The 18761-nt window shown below is 47.7% G+C and overlaps 1 protein-coding gene across 13 annotated transcripts in view; it reads left to right on the plus strand.

Annotated features, from left to right (window-relative positions):
• The window catches only part of CTIF (cap binding complex dependent translation initiation factor), a 316149-nt gene that overhangs the window by 285601 nt on the left and 11787 nt on the right, over window positions 1–18761 (plus strand). For 11 of the 13 annotated variants that reach the window (XM_039544403.1, XM_039544404.1, XM_039544401.1 and 8 more), the window contains one exon: window positions 2472–2627. The exons of the other annotated variants lie outside the window; for them this stretch is intronic. In XM_039544403.1, the coding sequence (XP_039400337.1) occupies window positions 2472–2627 (156 nt within the window). The remainder of the gene's footprint in view (window positions 1–2471; window positions 2628–18761) is intronic. 13 annotated transcript variants of the gene reach the window in all.

Raw genomic sequence — 18761 nt, forward strand, 5'->3', positions numbered from 1 at the left:
TTATTTTTAATTGCTCAATAATCACATTGATATTTTTGTTCTGTCGATATATTTTTTAAACTAAAAGTTGAGTGAAAGCTCCAGAACAAGCCATTAAATAACCTCAAGTGAATGGTACCCTTCAAAAATATCCTTTCCTACAGGGACTGTGATGTAGGAGTGTTCCCAGGTGCTGAAGAACTGGAAGAGACCTAGGACCAACAGAAGGTGGTACTTTCTGTAACACCGACACCTCTGTTGGTCCTAGGTCTCTTCCAGTTCTTCAGCACCTGGGAACACTCCTACATCACAGTCCCTGTAGGAAAGGATATTTTTGGTTGTTGGCAGTGGAGATTGAACCTGGGAATCTCTGGATCTTAATGAATTAGCCTCTGCTGCCTGAGATGAAAGAACCAAGGCTATAGAGCAGGGATGGGTGAGCCACAAATGCTCACGAAATTGGGGGTTGGGGTACAGTAAGAGGTGAGGGCTCCAGCTGGGGATGCAGGGTCTGGGGTGCGACTGGAAATGAGGGAGTTAGGGTGCAGGAGGGTGCTCTGGGCTGGGACCAAGGGGTTCAGAGGGCAGGAGGGGGTCGTTGGGGCAGGGGGTAGGGGCGCGGGAGGGGTTTCAGGGGTGCAGGCTTCAGTCAGCACTTACCTCAAGCAGCTCCCAGAAGCAGTGGCATGTCCCCTCTCCGGAGCCTACGCGGAGACATGGCCAGGCAGCTCTGTGCACTGCCCCATCTGCAGGCGCTGCCCCTGCAGCTCCCATTGGCTGCTGTTCCCAGACAATGGGAGCTGCAGGGGCGGTGCTTGGGGCGGGGGCATCCTGCAGAACCCCCTGGCTGCCCCTATGCCGGACCCACGCAGAGTGGGACAAGCTCCTGACCCTGTTCCCCGGCTGGGAACTCAAGGGCTAGATTAAAACGTCTGGAGGGCCAGATATGCCCCCCCGGGCTGTAGTTTGCCCACTCCTGCTATAGAGGGCTCATCAGTCCCTTGGTGGCTCACTTTTGAGCATTAGGAGGGCACTGATTGACATCTCTGGAGTCTTTTGCACATATTGTTGCATAATAAAATAAATCACAAATCTCTCACTTGGGTTTCTTCAGCAACTGCTTCACTTACATGCATTTAAACACCAGTATTTCACACAGTTTATAAACCAGTACTCTTCTCGCCGGTGGCTCTTCTGCACGGCTGTCTCCACACTGTGCAGGTGCAGATTAGCTCATTGGGTGCAACAATGTATCCTTTTTAGTTTCAGTCAGTAGGAATAAGATGATGTAGAAAATGTACTTAAATAATTATCATTTTAGTTGCTGGATTTCATATATTGGGCAACACACATTGAACACACACTTCACCTGTAGTTTTTTTATGTTATACTCGAAAATGAACTTGTTCTGTAATTTTTCTCTGCATTATATCGACTAAATTATAACCATAAGGAAAGGTAATTAAGAGTGGAAATTAGCAGGCTGTTGTGATATTTCTTGAAACAAGCTGCTATAACATCAAAAAGGGATTGAGGAAACATCCCCTTGTCCTGAGCACTATATACACTTGGATTATAGCATCATAACTTTTATTTGGTCCCTGTAAAAGTAAAGTACCAAATTTCTTGTTTAAAAAGATGAAGATTCTGTTTTATTGTATTTTCTCTGTAATTCTTTTCTTCCCCTGTCCCTCACCTGTTTATGTTCTTACTTCCTTTCCTTTGGCAGCCACCATTTTTGTCTATGGATTAGAGTAGAGGGCCAGTGGAGAGAGACATAACTCGCTGTGCATCTGATCTTGACCTTGCTTCTGGAGTTGCATAATTCCCACAATCCTTCATTGTGGCAACAGTATAGCACAGGAGAGGGTGACTTTTTAATGCCAACATTGTACTCTCCTGGTCCTCATCCAGGTGGGCAGTGGGCCAGTCCCCTGCTATAATTTACAGGGTGCCAAGGAACAGTTGCAGCGGCCGAGAATCACCAGCGGCCCAGGGAAGCCCTGGTCTTAGCACAGGGGACAACGTAGTCCCTTTGGGTGCTGATTTTGAGAGAAGTGTAGACAGACTGAACTTACCTGTGGTGACATGAGTTCCCTTCAGCAGAAAAACCAGGAAGCGTGTGTGCTGCCTGCACGGCTCATGTGCCTTTTGTGTTTGCCACACCCGTTAAACCAGCCCCACTTTTTTGCATATTGAATTGAATACTCACATATGTTACAAAAGGCAGAAAGGCCAAAGGGAAGTTGTTTCTATTGCATTGTGCAGCTGCTGATGATATTTCTACAATACCTGCTTTATACTGTGTTGAAATTTCAGCCACTGCACTTACACTGAGTAATCGGCATGCTCATTACTAAAGTGACAGTCAGACTGTCTCTCTCCCTCTAGTTTCAATTTCCTCTTTTCTTAATTCCCTCCCTAGACAGCCGTTGCCTCTTCCAGTGAGTTGTGGTTTTGCTGATGCCGCCTGTTGTCTGTCCCCCTTGCAGAAAGATTTCACAATGCGGGAGGAGCTGCAGCAGCGCGACGTGGAGCGCTGGCTGGGGTTCATCACCTTCCTCTGCGAAGTCTTTGGCACCATGAGGAGCAACACTGGGGAGCCCTTCCGAGTCCTTGTCTGTCCCATTTATACCTGCCTCAGGGAGGTAATGCCTCATTTTCTCAGCCATGTATGAGCTAAGCTGTTGAGTTACAATTCTGATGGTGTCCTTGGTTATTCATTCTTTCTTTTCAATTATTAACATTTGCCCCTCGTCTGTCCCTTTGAATTATTCTGTTCTGGCATGGGCTTTTGGATCCTTTCGTCCTGCACAGCCCTTTGAATTAAAGCTCAGAGTCCCGAGACCCCATCCTTAAGGACACCAACTGTGCAAAATCCAGAAGTACAAAAAGTGTTAGAGTTCTGAAGGGTAAATAATGGCCAACTCCAGCCCCAGGGGACTAGGACACGCAGAACCATCTCACGGAGGGCAGCCTGAGGAAAGCAAAAGAGTGAGGTGGTGGTGTTGTTTATATTAAAATAGCACCTAGCGACCCCAACTGAGAGCAGGGCTGTATCATGATCGGTGCTGTATAAACCCATGTGGTTTACTAGAAGAGACAATGCCTGCCCTGAGGAATCTACAGTCTAAATCAGGGGTGGGCATACTACTTTTTAAGCCAGCCCACGAGCTCCCGCTGGGGAGTGAGGTCTGGGGCTTGCCCTGCTCCAGCCAGGGAGCAGGGTCAGGGGCTGCACCAGATGGCTCCCAGAAGCCACAGCATGGCCCCGCTCTGGCACTCCAGCTGGGGAGCAGGGTCAGGGGCTGCTCCATGCGGCTCCAGCTCCTACACGCTCCAATGGCCTCCCCTGGCGCTGCAATGGGAGCTGCAGGGGCGGTGCCTGCAGACAGGACAGCATGCAGAGCCACCTGGCCATGCCTCCACGTAGGAGCCAGAGAAGGGACATGCTGCTTCTTCCGGGAGCCACTTGAGGTAAGCACCGCTGGGAGCCTGCACCCCTGATCCTCTCCCCACACCCAACCCCCTGTCACAGCCCAGATGCCCCTCCCACCCTCCAAACCCCTCGGTCCCAGCTCAGAGCACCCTCCTACACCCCAAACTCCTCAGCCCCACCCCAGAACCCACACCCCCAACCAGAACCCGCACTGCCTCCCTCACTCCAACCCCAATTTTGTGAGCATTCATGACCCGCCATACAATTTCTATTCCCGGATGTGGCCCTTGGGCCAAAAAGTTTGCCCACCCCTGGTCTAAATAGTCAAGGCAGACAAAAGATGGGAGGGAAAACAGGCACAAATAAATGAAGAGACTTACTCGAGGTCACACAGCAAGTTTGTGGCAGTGATAAGATCAGAACTCAGGTCTCCTAGGCCAATGCACTACCCACTAGACAACACTGCCTTCCATCATTTAAATGAGATGGGGGGTAGATAGAAAGCATGGTGGGACATCGACCTTTAATGACTTTGGCAGAAGCCTCAGATTTGCAAATACAAAAATAAGCTAAAGTGTTAAAATATTATCTAAATGTTGAAGAGAACTTTTCTCCAGCCAATTTAAAAGCTTGTATGTCTTCTGCTGCTTGTAGAAGACATTCTTAAGAAAAGCAATCTATGGCCCAAGATAAATTCTGCTCTTGAAACAAACACAATCGCAAAAAAAGGGAAGTGCTAAGAGTAATTATTTTGTACTTACATAGCAACTTTCGTCTGTGCGTGCCAGGGCATGTTGTAAACATTAAGCTCATAACAACACTGCTGTGAGTGGAAAGATGAGTAAACTGAGGCACAGAAATTAAATGAGTCATTATTATAGGGTAGGAGAACCCAGAAGCCCTATCCGCCTAGTGACCCCAACCGAGAATATTGTCTAGTGTGTGTCACAAGTATGACACACTGGGGAGTGTGTGCTAAACATCCCCCTCTGTGCTGATGCAGAAAGGATATGAATTGCTACAGGTCCCAGCTGGGCAGCATTAGCCGTCATGCTTTTAGCTCTGAAGGTCCCTGGTTCAATTCCCAGTACCTGTCATGACACCGACACACTGGGAATTGAACCAGGGACCTTCAGAGCTAAAAGCATGACGGGTAATGCTGCCCAGCTGGGACCTGTACCAATTCATATCCTCTCTGCATCAGCACAGAGGGGGATGTTTAGCACACACTCCCCAGTGTGTCACAAGTGACACACACTAGACAATATTGCAACACACACAAGACAACGTTCCCCCATGTGATGTTAATCATAGTAATGTAGGGCTGGAAAGGATCTTGACAAGCCACCGAGTTCGGCCCCTTGTGCTGAGGTGGGACCAAGTCAAACTAGAGCATCCCTGATAGATGTTTGTCTGACCTGTTCTTAAAAACCTCCAGTGGAAGGGAGTTCCACAAGCTCCATTGATAACCTACTTAGCTATCCTTATAGTTGAAATTTTTTTTCATAATATCTAACCTAAATCTCCCATGCTGCAGATTAAACCCATTACTTCTTATCCAACTTCAGTGGATATGGAGAACAATTGATTACAGTCCATTTTATACCATCCTTAACATATTTGGAGACTTGTTATCAGGTCCCCTCTCTGTTTTCTTCTCTGAAGATTAAACATGCCCAGTATATTTAACCTTTCCTCCTAAACTTTTCTAAACTTTTTATCATTTTTATGGCTTTCCTCTGGACTCTCTCCAATTTGTCCACATCTTTCCTAAAGCGTGGTACCCGCAACTGGACACCGTACTCCAGCTGAGGCTCCAATGCTGAGTAGAACAGGACAGTTACCTTCCATGTCTTACATATGATACGCCTGTTAATATACCCCAGAATGAAATTAGCCTTTTTCGCAACTGCATCACATTGTTGACTCATTCAATCTGTGATCCACTGTAACCCCCAGATCCTTTTCAGCTGTTCTACTGCCTAGCCCAGAGGCGGACAGACTTTTTGACCTGAGGGCCGCATCAGGTTTCCAAAATTGTATGGAGGGCTGGTTAGGGGAGGCTGTGCCAGGCATGGCCCAGCCCCTGCCCCCTATCTGACCTCCATAAGAACATAAGAACATAATCTCTCCTGCCATCCATCTCCATCCTCTGATGAACAGAGGCTCTTATCCACTTTCTCAACATCACTCATGATTTTATATTAATGATTCCTAACATCTGTTTGCTGCATTACTTTACATTTATCCACATTAAATTTCATTTGCCATTTTGTTGCCCAATTTTCCCTTTACAGAAACCATGTTGACTATTGCTCAAGAGTTTATGTTTTTCTATGTGTCTGAATGTTTTATCTTTACTATTGTTTCAACTAATTTTGTTGCTTCTCACCCCCTGACAGCTCCCCCAGGACACCTGCCCCATCCAACCCCCCCATTAATTGTCCCCTAATGGCCCCTCAGGACGCCTGCCCCATCCAACCCCCCCTATTCCCTGTCCCCTGATGCCCCCCCTGAGATCCTTGCCCCATCCACCCCTCCCTGTCCCCTGACCGCCCCCAGACCACCTGCCCCTGACTGCCCCCCACTGCCTCATCCAACCCCTCCTCTCATTCCTGACTACCCCCCGGGATCCCTGCCCCATCCAACCACCCTTCTCCCTGACTGCCCCCGGAACCCCTGCCCCTGACTGCCCTCCATCAGCCCATCCAATCCCCCCTCTCCTTCCTGACTGCCCCCAGGACCTCTGTCCCCATTCAACCCCCCTGTTCCCTGCCCTCTGACTGCCCTGACCCTTATCCGCCCCCCCGCCCCCTGACCACCACCCAAACTCCTCTGCCCTCTATCCAACCTCCCCTGCTCCCTGCCCCCTTACCGCACTGCCTGAAGCACTGGTGGCTGGCGGCACTACAGCCATGCCTCCCAGAGCACCAGAACAGGCAGCGGTGCCGCCTGGCTGGAGAGAGCCGCACCACTGCGCGGCATAGAGACGGCGGTGTAGTGAGCTGAGGCTGTGGTGGAGGGAGGACAGCGGGGGAGGGGCCGGGGGCTAGCCTCCCAGGCCAGGAGCTCAGGGGCCAGGCAGGAGGGTCCCACAGGCCGGATGTGGCCCATGGGCCATAGTTTGCCCACCTCTGGCCTCGCCAGTTATTCCCTATTTTGTACTTGTCCATTTGATTTTTCCTTCCTAAGTGTAGCACTTTGCACTTGTCTTTATTGAATTTCAACTTACTGATTTCAGGCCAATTCTCCAATTTGTTGAGGTCGTTTTGAATTCTAATCCTGCCCTCCAGAGTGCTTACAACCCCTCCCAGCTTGATGTCATCCACAGATTTTATGAGCATACTCTCCACTGCATTATCCAAGTCACTACTAAATAATATTGAATAGTACTAGACCCAGGACAGATCCCTGTGAGACCCTATTAGGTACTTCCGCCCAGTTTGCTTATGAGAATGTCATGTGGGATGGTGTGAAAAGCCTTACTACAAATCAAGATAAATCACATCTACTGCTTCTCCCCTATCCACTAGGCTGGTAACCCTGTGAAAGAGGGAAATCAGATTGGTCGCGCATGATTTGTTCTTGACAAATCCATGCTGGCTATTGATTATAACCCTGTTATCCTCTAGATGGTTACAAATGGATTGTTTAATAATATGTTCTAGTGTGTTGTCAGTGTGACAGTTCAGGGTATTCCACCTCCGTGGTCCCTCGAGGACTCTCAGTCCCACTCTCAGGCTTCCAGCTCCTCAACTGTCACCTCTCTTAGGGGGTTTCCAGGCCATGCAGTTCTCTGCCGGCACTGTGACATCCCCAGCAAGCCAGTCTGCCTAAACAGGCCAGTGTCTGCACTTTGCTTTCTCTTCGAAGGCTATGAACAGCTGTGGTTTCCCGCAGTCACAAGTTATTGCACAGCCCTTTCTAAGCAGGCACATTTATTCTTAAGGCAAAAGCATTACAGGAAAAAACATATTAAAGCAATAAAAGTTCCTCTACACATGCTTACCAGAGGTCACCCATCAGTCTTATGTGGCCTCAATAGACCAAAGTCCTTCCAACCCTTCCCAGAAGGATTGGGTGCCCCCTTGGACAGTATGATCTGTCTGCTTGCTGGATCAGAAAGCAGGGCCTGAGACAGTTTAAACTCAGGCTGTTTAGCCAAAAGTCCTGTCTTTGTCTGTTGGTCTCTGGAGAATCCAGTTTGAACCCGTAAATCCAAGCCTCTGCTGGTCATTGTACCTCACTGAAGGGGTTACAATCTGGGAGAATTTGCCCAATCATCCCCCCACTCTTCTTGATTCCTGGAGGAGCTGTGATCACCCTCCCACATGGAATTACAATCTGTGGCCAAATAATACATACATGTAATACTGTAAGCTCTCCCAAAGATATTGCAAGAAATTGCCAATCTGTTGTCCCAATGAGTATGTGGGGGCTTTGTATGAAACCCAGTGTGAATTAAAATTCATTGGGATAACAGAAAATTAATTCAGAATACCAGTGATTCAGTATCAGCAAGAGCAGCAAAGAATCCTGTGGCACCTTATAGACTAACAGACATTTTGGAGCATGAGTGGGTGAATACCCACTTCGTCGGATGCAAGGATACTTTAAAATCTCTAAATAAATGTAAATAAAGAGCCAAGTTATGCTGAGATTTTTCTTTTCCCATCTTTGTACCTGAGCAAAGTGTTTTTGTTCATTAGTTATCAGGGTTTGAAAACAGCGGCGGGGACGGCTCTGCTGTTTTCAAACTCTAAAATGGTGGATCTAGGGCTGATCCTTGGAGGGAGGTTGTGACCTGATGGTGCAGGCTCTCTGTTTCATGGTATCTAGACATAACCAGCTTTGGGATTTTTTTAATACCCTTAGCTAATCTTATCTCACAGGATGGACTCATGAGAATGGGTTCAGCCAGTCAGCATTTGTGATAGGTGGCAACTCTAAACGGATCGCCAAACCCAAGCTGGATACTGGGAACCCCCGGAGTTATGCAAGCTGTAACAGTCCTTGATGCACAGCAGCCCCGTAGTGCAGTTGCTATGGCCCTGCTTGTGTTCAGCCCAGCTCTCAGGCTGCTCGGTAGCAGCTGCAGATGGAACTCCACAGGGGGGCTAGCAATATTGGAAGCCGGCTGGAGGGAGATCTGCTGGGTCAGCAGGATACAAGGCTTGGAAGAGCATCTTGTCCCCTTCCCAACCTCCAGGACCTGTTGGGTCCAACCCTGGGAGCTACCCACAGAAGTGCATTTGTGGATTTCCAGGGGAGGCGATGCAGGCACCATTCCTTCCCGCAGGGACATTCTTCCCTTGGCAGGTCTCTTTGAAGACAAAGCCAGATCAGCGTGGTTCAGGCAATGAAAGGCAGGCCTAGGTGGCTCTGACAGCACTCTCCTTGCCTGTGTTACCCATCACAGCTTGAATTCTTACAAGTGACAGGATTGTTTAAATCTCCTTCACTTTTCATGCCTTTTCACGTATTGCCTTTCGATCAGCTTAGACAACAAAACTAGCCTGATCTTTCATTCTCCCTGTCTGTGCAAGATTGTTCCCAATAGTGTATTTTCTAGGGCCCACTCCAGTCTTGAATGTCCCAAGAATATGGGAATTACACCACTTCCTTGGGAGACATTTTCGCAGCCTAATAGATCTCCCTGATATTCATCCTACATTTTCCTTTGTGTAACTTCATCCCATCACTCTTGTTTTTTTCATTTTGTCGTGTCTCCTTCCCCTGAAGAATGAGGGATGGCCATAGCTAGAGATGGGATATTGGACAGGGACCACCAGGGCTCTGAGTTGGTTCTCGCTCCCATGCTCGGCATGTGCCAGAATGCCACATGTAGGGTCGGAAAGGAATTTCACCCAGTCAGATCAGCAGTGACCTTGGGGGTTTATCACCTTCCTCTGCACCATGTGGGTGTGGGTCACTTGCCAGGATTATCTGGGTATATCTCACTTAATTGTTTCCCTACCATGGCGGGGACCTTGGGCACTGTTGCACCTCAGTCTCTCCTATTCTCTGTCTGTGGCACATACTAGTCTCCTGTGGGGTGTAATACTTTGGTCTAATTTCGTTTGTTGGGTTTGGAGTGCAGGCTCAGGTGGTTTTGGTGGCCCGTGCTATACAGCAGGTCAGTCCAGATGATCTGGTGGTCCCTACTGGCTTTAAACTCTATGATTCTCTCTCCTGTTTGATGACACCCTTCAAACACTTGTGCTTGCTTTTTCTCCTGCCTCCCATCCACCCAGTTCTTTTACTCTGTAGTCCTTTATAAAATATCATTATTAGCGACAAGCTAAGATCTCTGTGTCTCAGTCCTTTCAGCAATTCCTGCATCTTAGCCTCTCCCCACCTCCCCCTTTTCCTTTATAGCTTTGGCAGACTCAGCCAAAGGTCACCAAGGGAGTGAGCAAGAGGAAGGGGAATGTTGTCTGATGGCTGTGGCAGGAATGTCTCTTCCCTTCCCCCAGGGAGGCCTCCTCTCCATAGCTCCCTTCCTTTCCTCCCCCAGTAAAAGCATATTAACACCTTCCATAATGGCCTATGCTTATGCTAGGCTGGACAGAATAGGGAGTGGATATGGTCAAGGGGCAGTGATGACATTGGAACGGGTTGGGCCAACCTGAAATAATTCCTGCTGCTGGCTAATGAGAAGGAGGACGACAACTCAGAGGTCACCAAAGCAGCCTCTCTCAACAAGAGAAAAATGGACTTCTACAGCAATGAGTAAGCCACACTTTTTTGCTGTATGTCAGCTCCGTTTGTGTTGTTTGGACTCAAGAGGAAAGCTGACCTTGGGAAAGGAAAAGTGAGGTCCGGCTGTATATGCTGGGGGCTGGAAGTATTATGTGTTGTAATGAATAACACATACCTAGTTATTGTATCTGATCATTATTATTTACTGTTGTTAAAAGAAATCTGTTACACATCCTGGGGAATTTGCACAGTGCTTTACAAACCGAGATGAAAACACATGCACCACTTGGAAGAACTGACGGTTAAAGTTGGACAAGGCAAATGTGAGAAAAGACCTTGGACAAAGTTGAGGGCTGGACTGGTGAGAGGTTTATTGACAAGGAGAGGGTGGAAAGGATTGTTTGCAGAAGTGGGTTTTAAGGAGGGAATTGAAAGAGAGAAGAGGGCACTTTGCAGATAAGAACAGGAGGATAGAGGACTGTTGTAACTATCAAATCTAAGGAGCTTGCTGGCTTAGTTTACAGGCACCAGGCAAAATTATAACAAAGCATAAAAGTTCAAAATATAAATAAAAGAAAATCTTTTCTTCCCATCCAAGCCCCTGGGCTGGAGGGTATGTGTGTGTTCCGAAGGGGGGAGCAGCCTGGGTGTGTGTGGAACAGGACATTGTTCCTTGGGAAAGGTTTTCTCTACAGGCCATCTTACATTTCAGTCTGAACACAGTCAGGTTTGGCCACATTCTTGTTTCTCCTGGCCAGGAGTTCCATCGCTGGGTCTCTTTATTCAGATCTGCTGTACACACGGATATTGAGCTCTTCCAGGACCATGATTCTTGGAGACTTTGCCATCAGGCTTGGTGGAAACTCTGTTAGTTCTTTCAGGAATTTGACTGGGGCCTTGGAAGCTCTTATGGCTGGAGATCTAAATAGCAGAAGTGTCCCACTGTTTCTTCCATCGCTCACTTCACATACACTCAGATCTCTCCTCATTTTCATGGTGCATTTCTGGTCCAGTGAAATTAAAACGGCCACCCCACTGCCTTTGCATGCTGTAAGGCAGTTGCGTGGTAGGTATTGTGTGGGGACAAACTGGGGCATAAGCAGGTTTTGATGATTCATGTACAGTTGGAAGTCGCTTCTGTGAACAGCTCAAACATGATGCTCATAGTGCTAAGGGCTGACCTAGTATTTGTCCGGAAGAGCTGGAAGCTTGAGCTGTGGCTTTTTACTGATGCAGTTTGGATGGCTGTTGAGGGGCAGTGGAGGCCAATAGGGCCATGCTGCAGTTGCCAAAAGCTAGTTGTTGATCTCCCAGAATTTTTCTTCCTAAGGTGGAATCCCCTTGACGGTGATGGATTTGAATGTATTTGCAGCTCCTGGTCTCCAGGGAGGTGTTTCTGGGAGGGCTTGGAGGGCTGGGTAATATATTCTCTGTTGTTCCCTGTGTGCAGGGCTGGTCCACCCATGTAGATAGTGCCACTGGAGGGCTGCTCTAAAGTGTGCCAGGTGCAGTTGATGGCCCTGAACTCTATCCCTCTGTTCAACAGCATTGCTCAGAAAGCCCAATGATTAGGCCTTTGGAGAGAACTCTGGGGCCCTGGTACATCGTGTTCACTGGGGCCCCACGCCCTTCCATTTCACCCCAGTTACAGATGTTTTGGAGACTCCCCTGAGCTTGGAGCCAGGTACAGTTGTCCCCCTTTCATCCGCCTAATTTAAAGTCACTGTAATTCACAAGGCTGCAACAAATGATCTTTCTCTCACACACACAGTTCCCAGAGTACCATGGTGGGGGCATATCCCGACTCCCCCTCTCATCCTTCCCAGGATAACTGAGGTTAGTGTTCTAATTTCTGGTCTTGCACCAACGAGGAGACAGTCATGTGATTGAACTCTAAGGGTCAGATTCAGCCCTGGCATAAGCAAATGCAACTCAACTGGCCTTAAATGTCCACTTTTCTAAATTCTGCCGCCTGCCTCTTTCTGTTTCCTATTAAAAAAAAAAACTTTTAAAACAGGAGCACATGCAAAGGGGGTTGGCTTCTTGTAGCACCGCCGTGTTTCTGTTCCTTTTGTGGCTATGGAACTCTTTCAGAATGATCATAAAAATAGGAACAATGGAAACAGATGGGATGAGAGGCAGGGAGACTGATGACCAGCAAAGGGGAATTATTGTAGCTTATATTCCAGTAGCACCTAGAGGCCCCAACCGATATTGGGATTCCATTGTGCTAGGCCCTGTACAAACACACAGTAAGAGCTCAAGCCCTGCCCCAAAGAGCCGACATTCTAAATAGGCAAGACAGCTGATGGGGACGAAAGGAAAGAGGCGGAAGGATTTGCTGAAGATCCACAGCAGCACAATGGCTGAGCCGGGTTAGAATCAATGTCTCCTGAGCCCAGGGGACCATGCTGCCTCTCACATGGAAGAATTTCCACATGAGGGGTACAGATTAGTTACTCCTGAAGCTGGGTGATGAAGAGGGAACTCAAGTAGTTCCCCTCACCTATACCTACGTTTTTCTTTTAACTCCAGCAACCATGTTGAATCCAGCCCTCGCTTGCCTGGTTGAAACAGGAGAAGGGCGATCACAGTACACCTGTGGAAAATGCAGAGTAAAAGCCCCAAAGAGATGCCATGTAATGATGTCAGCAGAGACTTGTGGGTGCTCGGAATCTCTCAGGATCAGGCTCATGCAGTTTTTCCCAGAGTTTCAGTAGAGCAGGAATCAGTAGTTTAAGCCAGTTTTGTCCTTTTGTATTAGTGCCTGGGGAGCAGGGAGACAAGGTGTGTGTGGAAAGCACAGCTCTCCATAAATTTACCATGTTATTTTGTATGTAGACCTGCTAATAAACAGACTAGAAAGCGATTGCTTCACAATCATGGTGGCAATCCTGAGTTTCAGGAGGGGAGATGCTCAGCAGCTCCTTGAAGTAGGAAGAGAGGAGAGACGGTGCTGTGGTTAAAACACAGGGCTGGGATCCAGGAGATCTGCGTTTAGACAATGGACCAATCACTTAACCTGCCTATGCTTTTTTCCCCACCTGTAACGTGGATAATAGTATTTCCTGTCTGCTGCCCATCATCTGTCTTGTCTGTTTAGACTGTAAGCCCTTTAAGGCAGGGACTGTTTCATACCATGTGCCTAGTATAATGGGATCTCAGTTGGGGCCTCTTGGTGCTTCAGTAATATAAATAATAATGTCCTTCTGTCAACTATCACAGCTTGAGTCTGTCTTGGGTTCAGTTTGAGGAAGCAGTTTTTCATGGGATCCTTCCTGTTCTGAGAGACTGCACAGAACTGTATGTTTTGGGCGTATCTGGTGGTGGAGCAGCCTGTTTTGTTTCACCATATCACCTAACGGTTGTATATAGACATTAAAGAAGGGCAGTGCCAGGACTGAGTCCTGTGAGACTCCACAAGACAAAGCTTTAAGTGAACCTGGGCGGCTGCCCACGATTCACTGGAAACTGATGGAATGGAAAGATGGTAGCCAGCCCAGTGTCACTCCATCAACAGCTGCAGATGGATTAGCAGTATTGAATGGCTGAGTATCACTGCCTTCTCTCTGTCCTCAAGGAGGATGTCCAAATGCAGCCAGGGTTGTTTCTGTGCTATGATTGATCCTGAAGCCAGACTCAGAGGTTCAAGGAGATTGGCAGAGGCTACGTGCCTTTGGAATCTCTTTGCTGCCTTCCTAAAAGTCTTGCACGGGAGTGGGAGGTTTGAGACCTGGGGGGTTAATGTTGCCTGCTTTGAGCATTTTTTTAAATTAAATAACTCTGCTGTGATTATCCAAAACTCTGCCTCTGAGTGGGCATTAACGACCCTCAATTGATCAGTATACAAGGATTTACACAACACCATTATTGATGAATAATCATCCAATGATTATGGAGAGAGCAGATCTCACAGCCAATCAGAGAGTAGGAGATTTACATATTTGCAGTTGTGAATCATCCCTGTAGTCTGGTTGGCGGAGACCATTCCATTTCAGTCTCATTTAAAGTACTGGCATTAACCCATTGCTTCACTGCCTATGGTACAGGCTGTTAAGTATGAGCCTCAGGGTGATGGGTATAGAGGATAATATTCCTTGTCTAATTGCCTTTCCCCTGTGCCTGAGTCTGTGGTGTCATTTGAACATAAGAACGGCCATACTGGATCAGACCAAAGGTCCATCTAGCCCAGTATCCTGTCTGCTGACAGTGGCCAATGCCAGGTGCCCCAGAGGGAATGAACAGAACAGATAAACATCAAGTGATCCATCCCCTGTCACCCAATCCCAGCTTCTGGCAAACAGAGGCTAGGGACACCATCCCAGCCCATCCTGGCTAATAACCATTGATAAATCTATCCTCCATGACCTTATCTAGTTCTTTTTTGTAGACTTCATCCTTTTCCCTCCCTCTTCTTAGTTACTGTTATCTCCTGGGGCCACACTGTGTAATTTAGAAAAATATTCTAACTCGGTAATTAATGTCTAAAAGTCAAGAGGACACCGTCTTCTCACTGTCTTCCTTAGAGGACAACTGGGGAAGAACCTTCCCAGCTTCTGTCAGAAGGCTTGGAGAGCGGTGCTGTTTGGGGAAGAAAATTGCAGCTTTTAAAGGGTTGGGTTGTCCTTATTTTTTTTTTTTAATCTTTCACATTTTAAAAAAATCAACCCTTTGAGACTAATGAGTGTCTTTGGCAGTATAATAAGATGATAGGATTCTAAGATTTTTCTTCTAGTAATAGAATGAGACAGAATTTGCCTCTATATATTGTAGCATTAAAGACTTGGGTGGAGCGTGACTTTTACTTCACACTGCTTTTACACCAGTTATTCCATACAGTTCAGTGGAGATGCATCTCAGAGTACTTGAGATCAAATCAGGCCCTCTCTTGGGAAGAAAATGATTCATATGCAGGGAAGAAAAATCAGACACCTTCATCCAAAGGGGGAGGAAATAGATGTTTGCAATATCTGTTTGCTTGCATTAAGCCTCTGTTGGGTGGCTTGTGTCTGAAAACCTGCAATGTCTCCCTTCCAGTGCTATTCCTGGTATCCCAGTCTGTTTTACAAAAATTAGTGCTTTGTCTCAGTTCCTCAAAATCCCTGTGGCCTTTGGCATCCTAACAAAGCTTCTGGCCAGTGAAACTGATAGCAGGCTGGCTGACTGTTTGTGTACCTTAAGGGCTGCTCTCCCACCAGGACTGTCACCACCCTGATTCCTGCCCTCTGTGTGAGACCTGGAGCCAGCCAGCCTGAGCAGGTCACTTCTGCATTGCTCCAAGTGATGAGCAAGGCAGCAGGCACCTCCGCTGCATTTCTACCATATGCACATTGCTACTGACTCAGCCTTCGTTGGCATCTTGGCTTCTCCCCGCCTCACCTGCACCAGGGGTGAGCACCAGATTGTGGCAGGAGGTGTGGAGACAACAGCGAGGCTGTTTTTAGAGGGAAAGGAAGGAGACAAAGGAATGAATGAGAGAGGAGTTAATGAGCGTTATACTCCCTGTGTGAGGGGGTGGGGGCGGTGAGCACTCCAAAGGGAAATGGCAAAAGGGAAGCAGATTGAGGGCTGGGGGGAGGCAGAGAGGTGGAACAAGAAAAGAGGGGTGTGAGGGAAAGGAAAAGGAGAAGACAAAAGCACAGAAGATATGAGAACAGAGAAGGAAGAGGAGGAGAATGTAAAATCTAGAAAAGGAGAAAGACCGTAGGACTGGAGCAGGAGAGATTCACAGGTACAGCCAGTCTGGGCCTGTGGATAGAGTGAGCTTGGGGAAAAAGACTAAAGAGGGTGACGAGGGAGGGGTAAAGGCCCTGGTCTTTATTTGGTGGGGGAGGGAGAGAAAAGAGGTGGCTTGGCTGACAAGTGGGGAGTGAACTACCTTCACTCCCTTCCACCCCTCGCTCCCCAGCCAAACCTTCCTTTGCTCACCTCCTTCTCCCCCCTTCCCTCGGCCCAATCTCTAAAACTCTCCCCACTCCAGCAGCATGTGTCCTGGCTTTCCCCTTTGACCATCTGCTCACCCTGTCTCAGAACTGTGGGAGATTTTATTCTCCACGGCGTGAATGCCACAGCCCAACTCCTAGCAGGGATGTCTTCAAACTTCAATGTTTTACACGCCACTTTCTGTTAACAGTGAAGGTCCCTTTAGACTTGTCCCTGTCTCCCTGACACAGCAGTGTATTATAACAGAAGTTTGTAAGAAGCGCGGGAAGGCTGTGGGGAACAGTCAGGGAAGGGGCATCAGAGATTCCAGGCAGGCAGCTTAAGAGACAGTAATTGTTGTCGCTCTGCTTCCACTACATACACTTTTATTATATGACTGTGCCCTTACAGAGCCTAATTTTTAGCATTTCGTATTGATAATAATTTATGGAGATTTGGCAACCAAGAAATCCCAGTGCTACAATTCATCTTCGTACATGGCTCCTAGCTGCAGTGCTTTAGAGTTTCACAGGGAGACTTCTTTAGCACTTTGGAGGCATATTCAGTACATAAAAGAAACTTTCCAATTCAAAAACCTTCCTCCTCCACTACCTGTTTGTCCTGGAGCTGTGTGTTACTCTGACACTGGCAGGTTCCAGGAGCTCAAAACTCTGTGCCTAGCTTGAGATCACATCCTCTGCTGCCATGGTTAGTGGTCATTATGGCCTCAGACAGGCAGGATGAAGTCTGGATCTCTCTCTCTCTCTCTCTCTCTCTCTCTCACACACACACACACACACACACACACACATATACACACACACACACACACCCCTCAGCAGGTCGTGGGGCGGGGGCTCCAAAAAGCTATCATAATTTGTTCTGCAGCCTCAGGGATAATCAGAGTTGAGTGGTGAGTTGCATTGCTCTGCGGACCTGCTGCTGCTAGTGGGGGAGATCGGGGCAGTTCCTGTGACGACACAAGAGCCTGGTCCCCCAAAGGCTTCCCCCAACACCCCGATCCCAGTGGTCCCTTGTTTTGCTAAGGGAAAGGAATGTCTCAGAAGCACTAAGCCCCATGACCACTGTACCTCTCTTCACTCGCAGCCTTAGCACCGAGTCCAACATCCCATTAGAGGAATTGGGTTTTATCCTGTTCCCCCTTGAAATTAATGGCAGTTTGTCACTGGCTTCAGAGGGAGCAAGGAGCAGGCTCCTTGACCTTCTGATGCCTTGGTAGGGAGAGCACTAACATTTCCAAATTGGTACAGACCGTGGAAGTCTTCAAACTGGATTTGCTGGTAGGGTGTTTTCTGGTTACTCATCCCCCACATCCTGGTTTGCACTGTGCAATTTGCCCCCACTTGCCTGTTTTCATCACCCCTTGTCTTGTGACAATAAAAGCTGGAGTTGTAACAATTCAGTTAAGTACCTGATCCTCCCACGTGCGCCGCTGCGCACCTGGCTCTTAGAAATCAGGGCACAGGCATACGACCCTATAAAGTCTTGCAGTGGTCGCTAGGCAAATGGCCCCTGGAAGAATAACAGGCCACTGGTATCGGGGTGTTGGGGGAAGAGGGTCCCCTGACTGACTTGGAGTGGGCACACAAAAGGCAACCCCTCCTTTGTAGAAATATCATGGGTTTGGCTACACTGCACCTGGGAGGGAGCTTCCCGGCCTGGGCCCCACAGACTTGTGTTAGCCGGGCTCGCACTAGTGCACTAAAAAGAGCTGCAGGCACGTTGTTGTGACATTGAGACTTGAGTCCTGCTAACACAAGTCTGTGGACCAGGACTGGAAGGCTCGGTCCCAGCCACAGTGTAGACATATTCTTAGTGGCTTTTGCTAGTGCTGCTGAGCACACAGGGGAGCTTCAGCCTGTCGGGGAACCAGAAGAAATATCATTGACTTCAGTCAATTTGACCTCCACAGTATAAATAATTTTGAAACATGCTGAAATGTTCATGGTTGTCTGGATGGGTGCAAAATTGTGTGCCCAGTCTGAATGACAAGTTCATGGAGATGAAAAATGTATCTTTCTATGTATGTTTTTACATCAGACCCATTGTGTGTTGTTAGAAACTTTGTGGCAAATGTTGATTTTTTTTTCTTTTACATGAAATATTTTACACATCTCTAGTAATTAGCACTGTGCCTTCAGGAATAATGTTAATAAGCATGCAGTGTAGTTTACGCCTCTGGACTTAAAATGTTCCTGCTCTGTTTGACAGGAAGAATGGAATTAAACAATACGTTTAAATGTTCATGTATCCTTACTTCATACAGAATGTAGTCTAGTGATAAGAACATGGGACTGTGTCAGGGTCCGTAGATTCTGTTCATGGTGCTAGTGTCTCGGCTAACACTGAGCAAGACATTTAACTGTTCTGTGCCTCGGTTTACCTCTGTAACATGGAAATAACAATACTTCCCTATCCTCCTAGGGATACAGTAAGACTTCAACTGCGTTTGTAAGTCACTTGAGATTCCTTTGATGAAAGGTACCACCACTAGTGTGGACATGCTTTCAGTTTTTGAAAGAAATAGGTTGTCTTCTCCCAAAGTGGATGGTAAAAACACTGGCACGGACTCAAGGCTGCTTGTGCTCCAGGAGCATCTACTGGCACAAATGGCAGTTTGTCATCTCCACGTGCCAGGCACGTATCTGGTTTTGCTTCTTTGCTGCACACAAAAATGTCGATGTAAAGTATCTTTTCC

Source organism: Mauremys reevesii, linkage group 6 (assembly GCF_016161935.1).
Source record: "Mauremys reevesii isolate NIE-2019 linkage group 6, ASM1616193v1, whole genome shotgun sequence".
NCBI lineage: Eukaryota > Metazoa > Chordata > Testudines > Geoemydidae > Mauremys > Mauremys reevesii.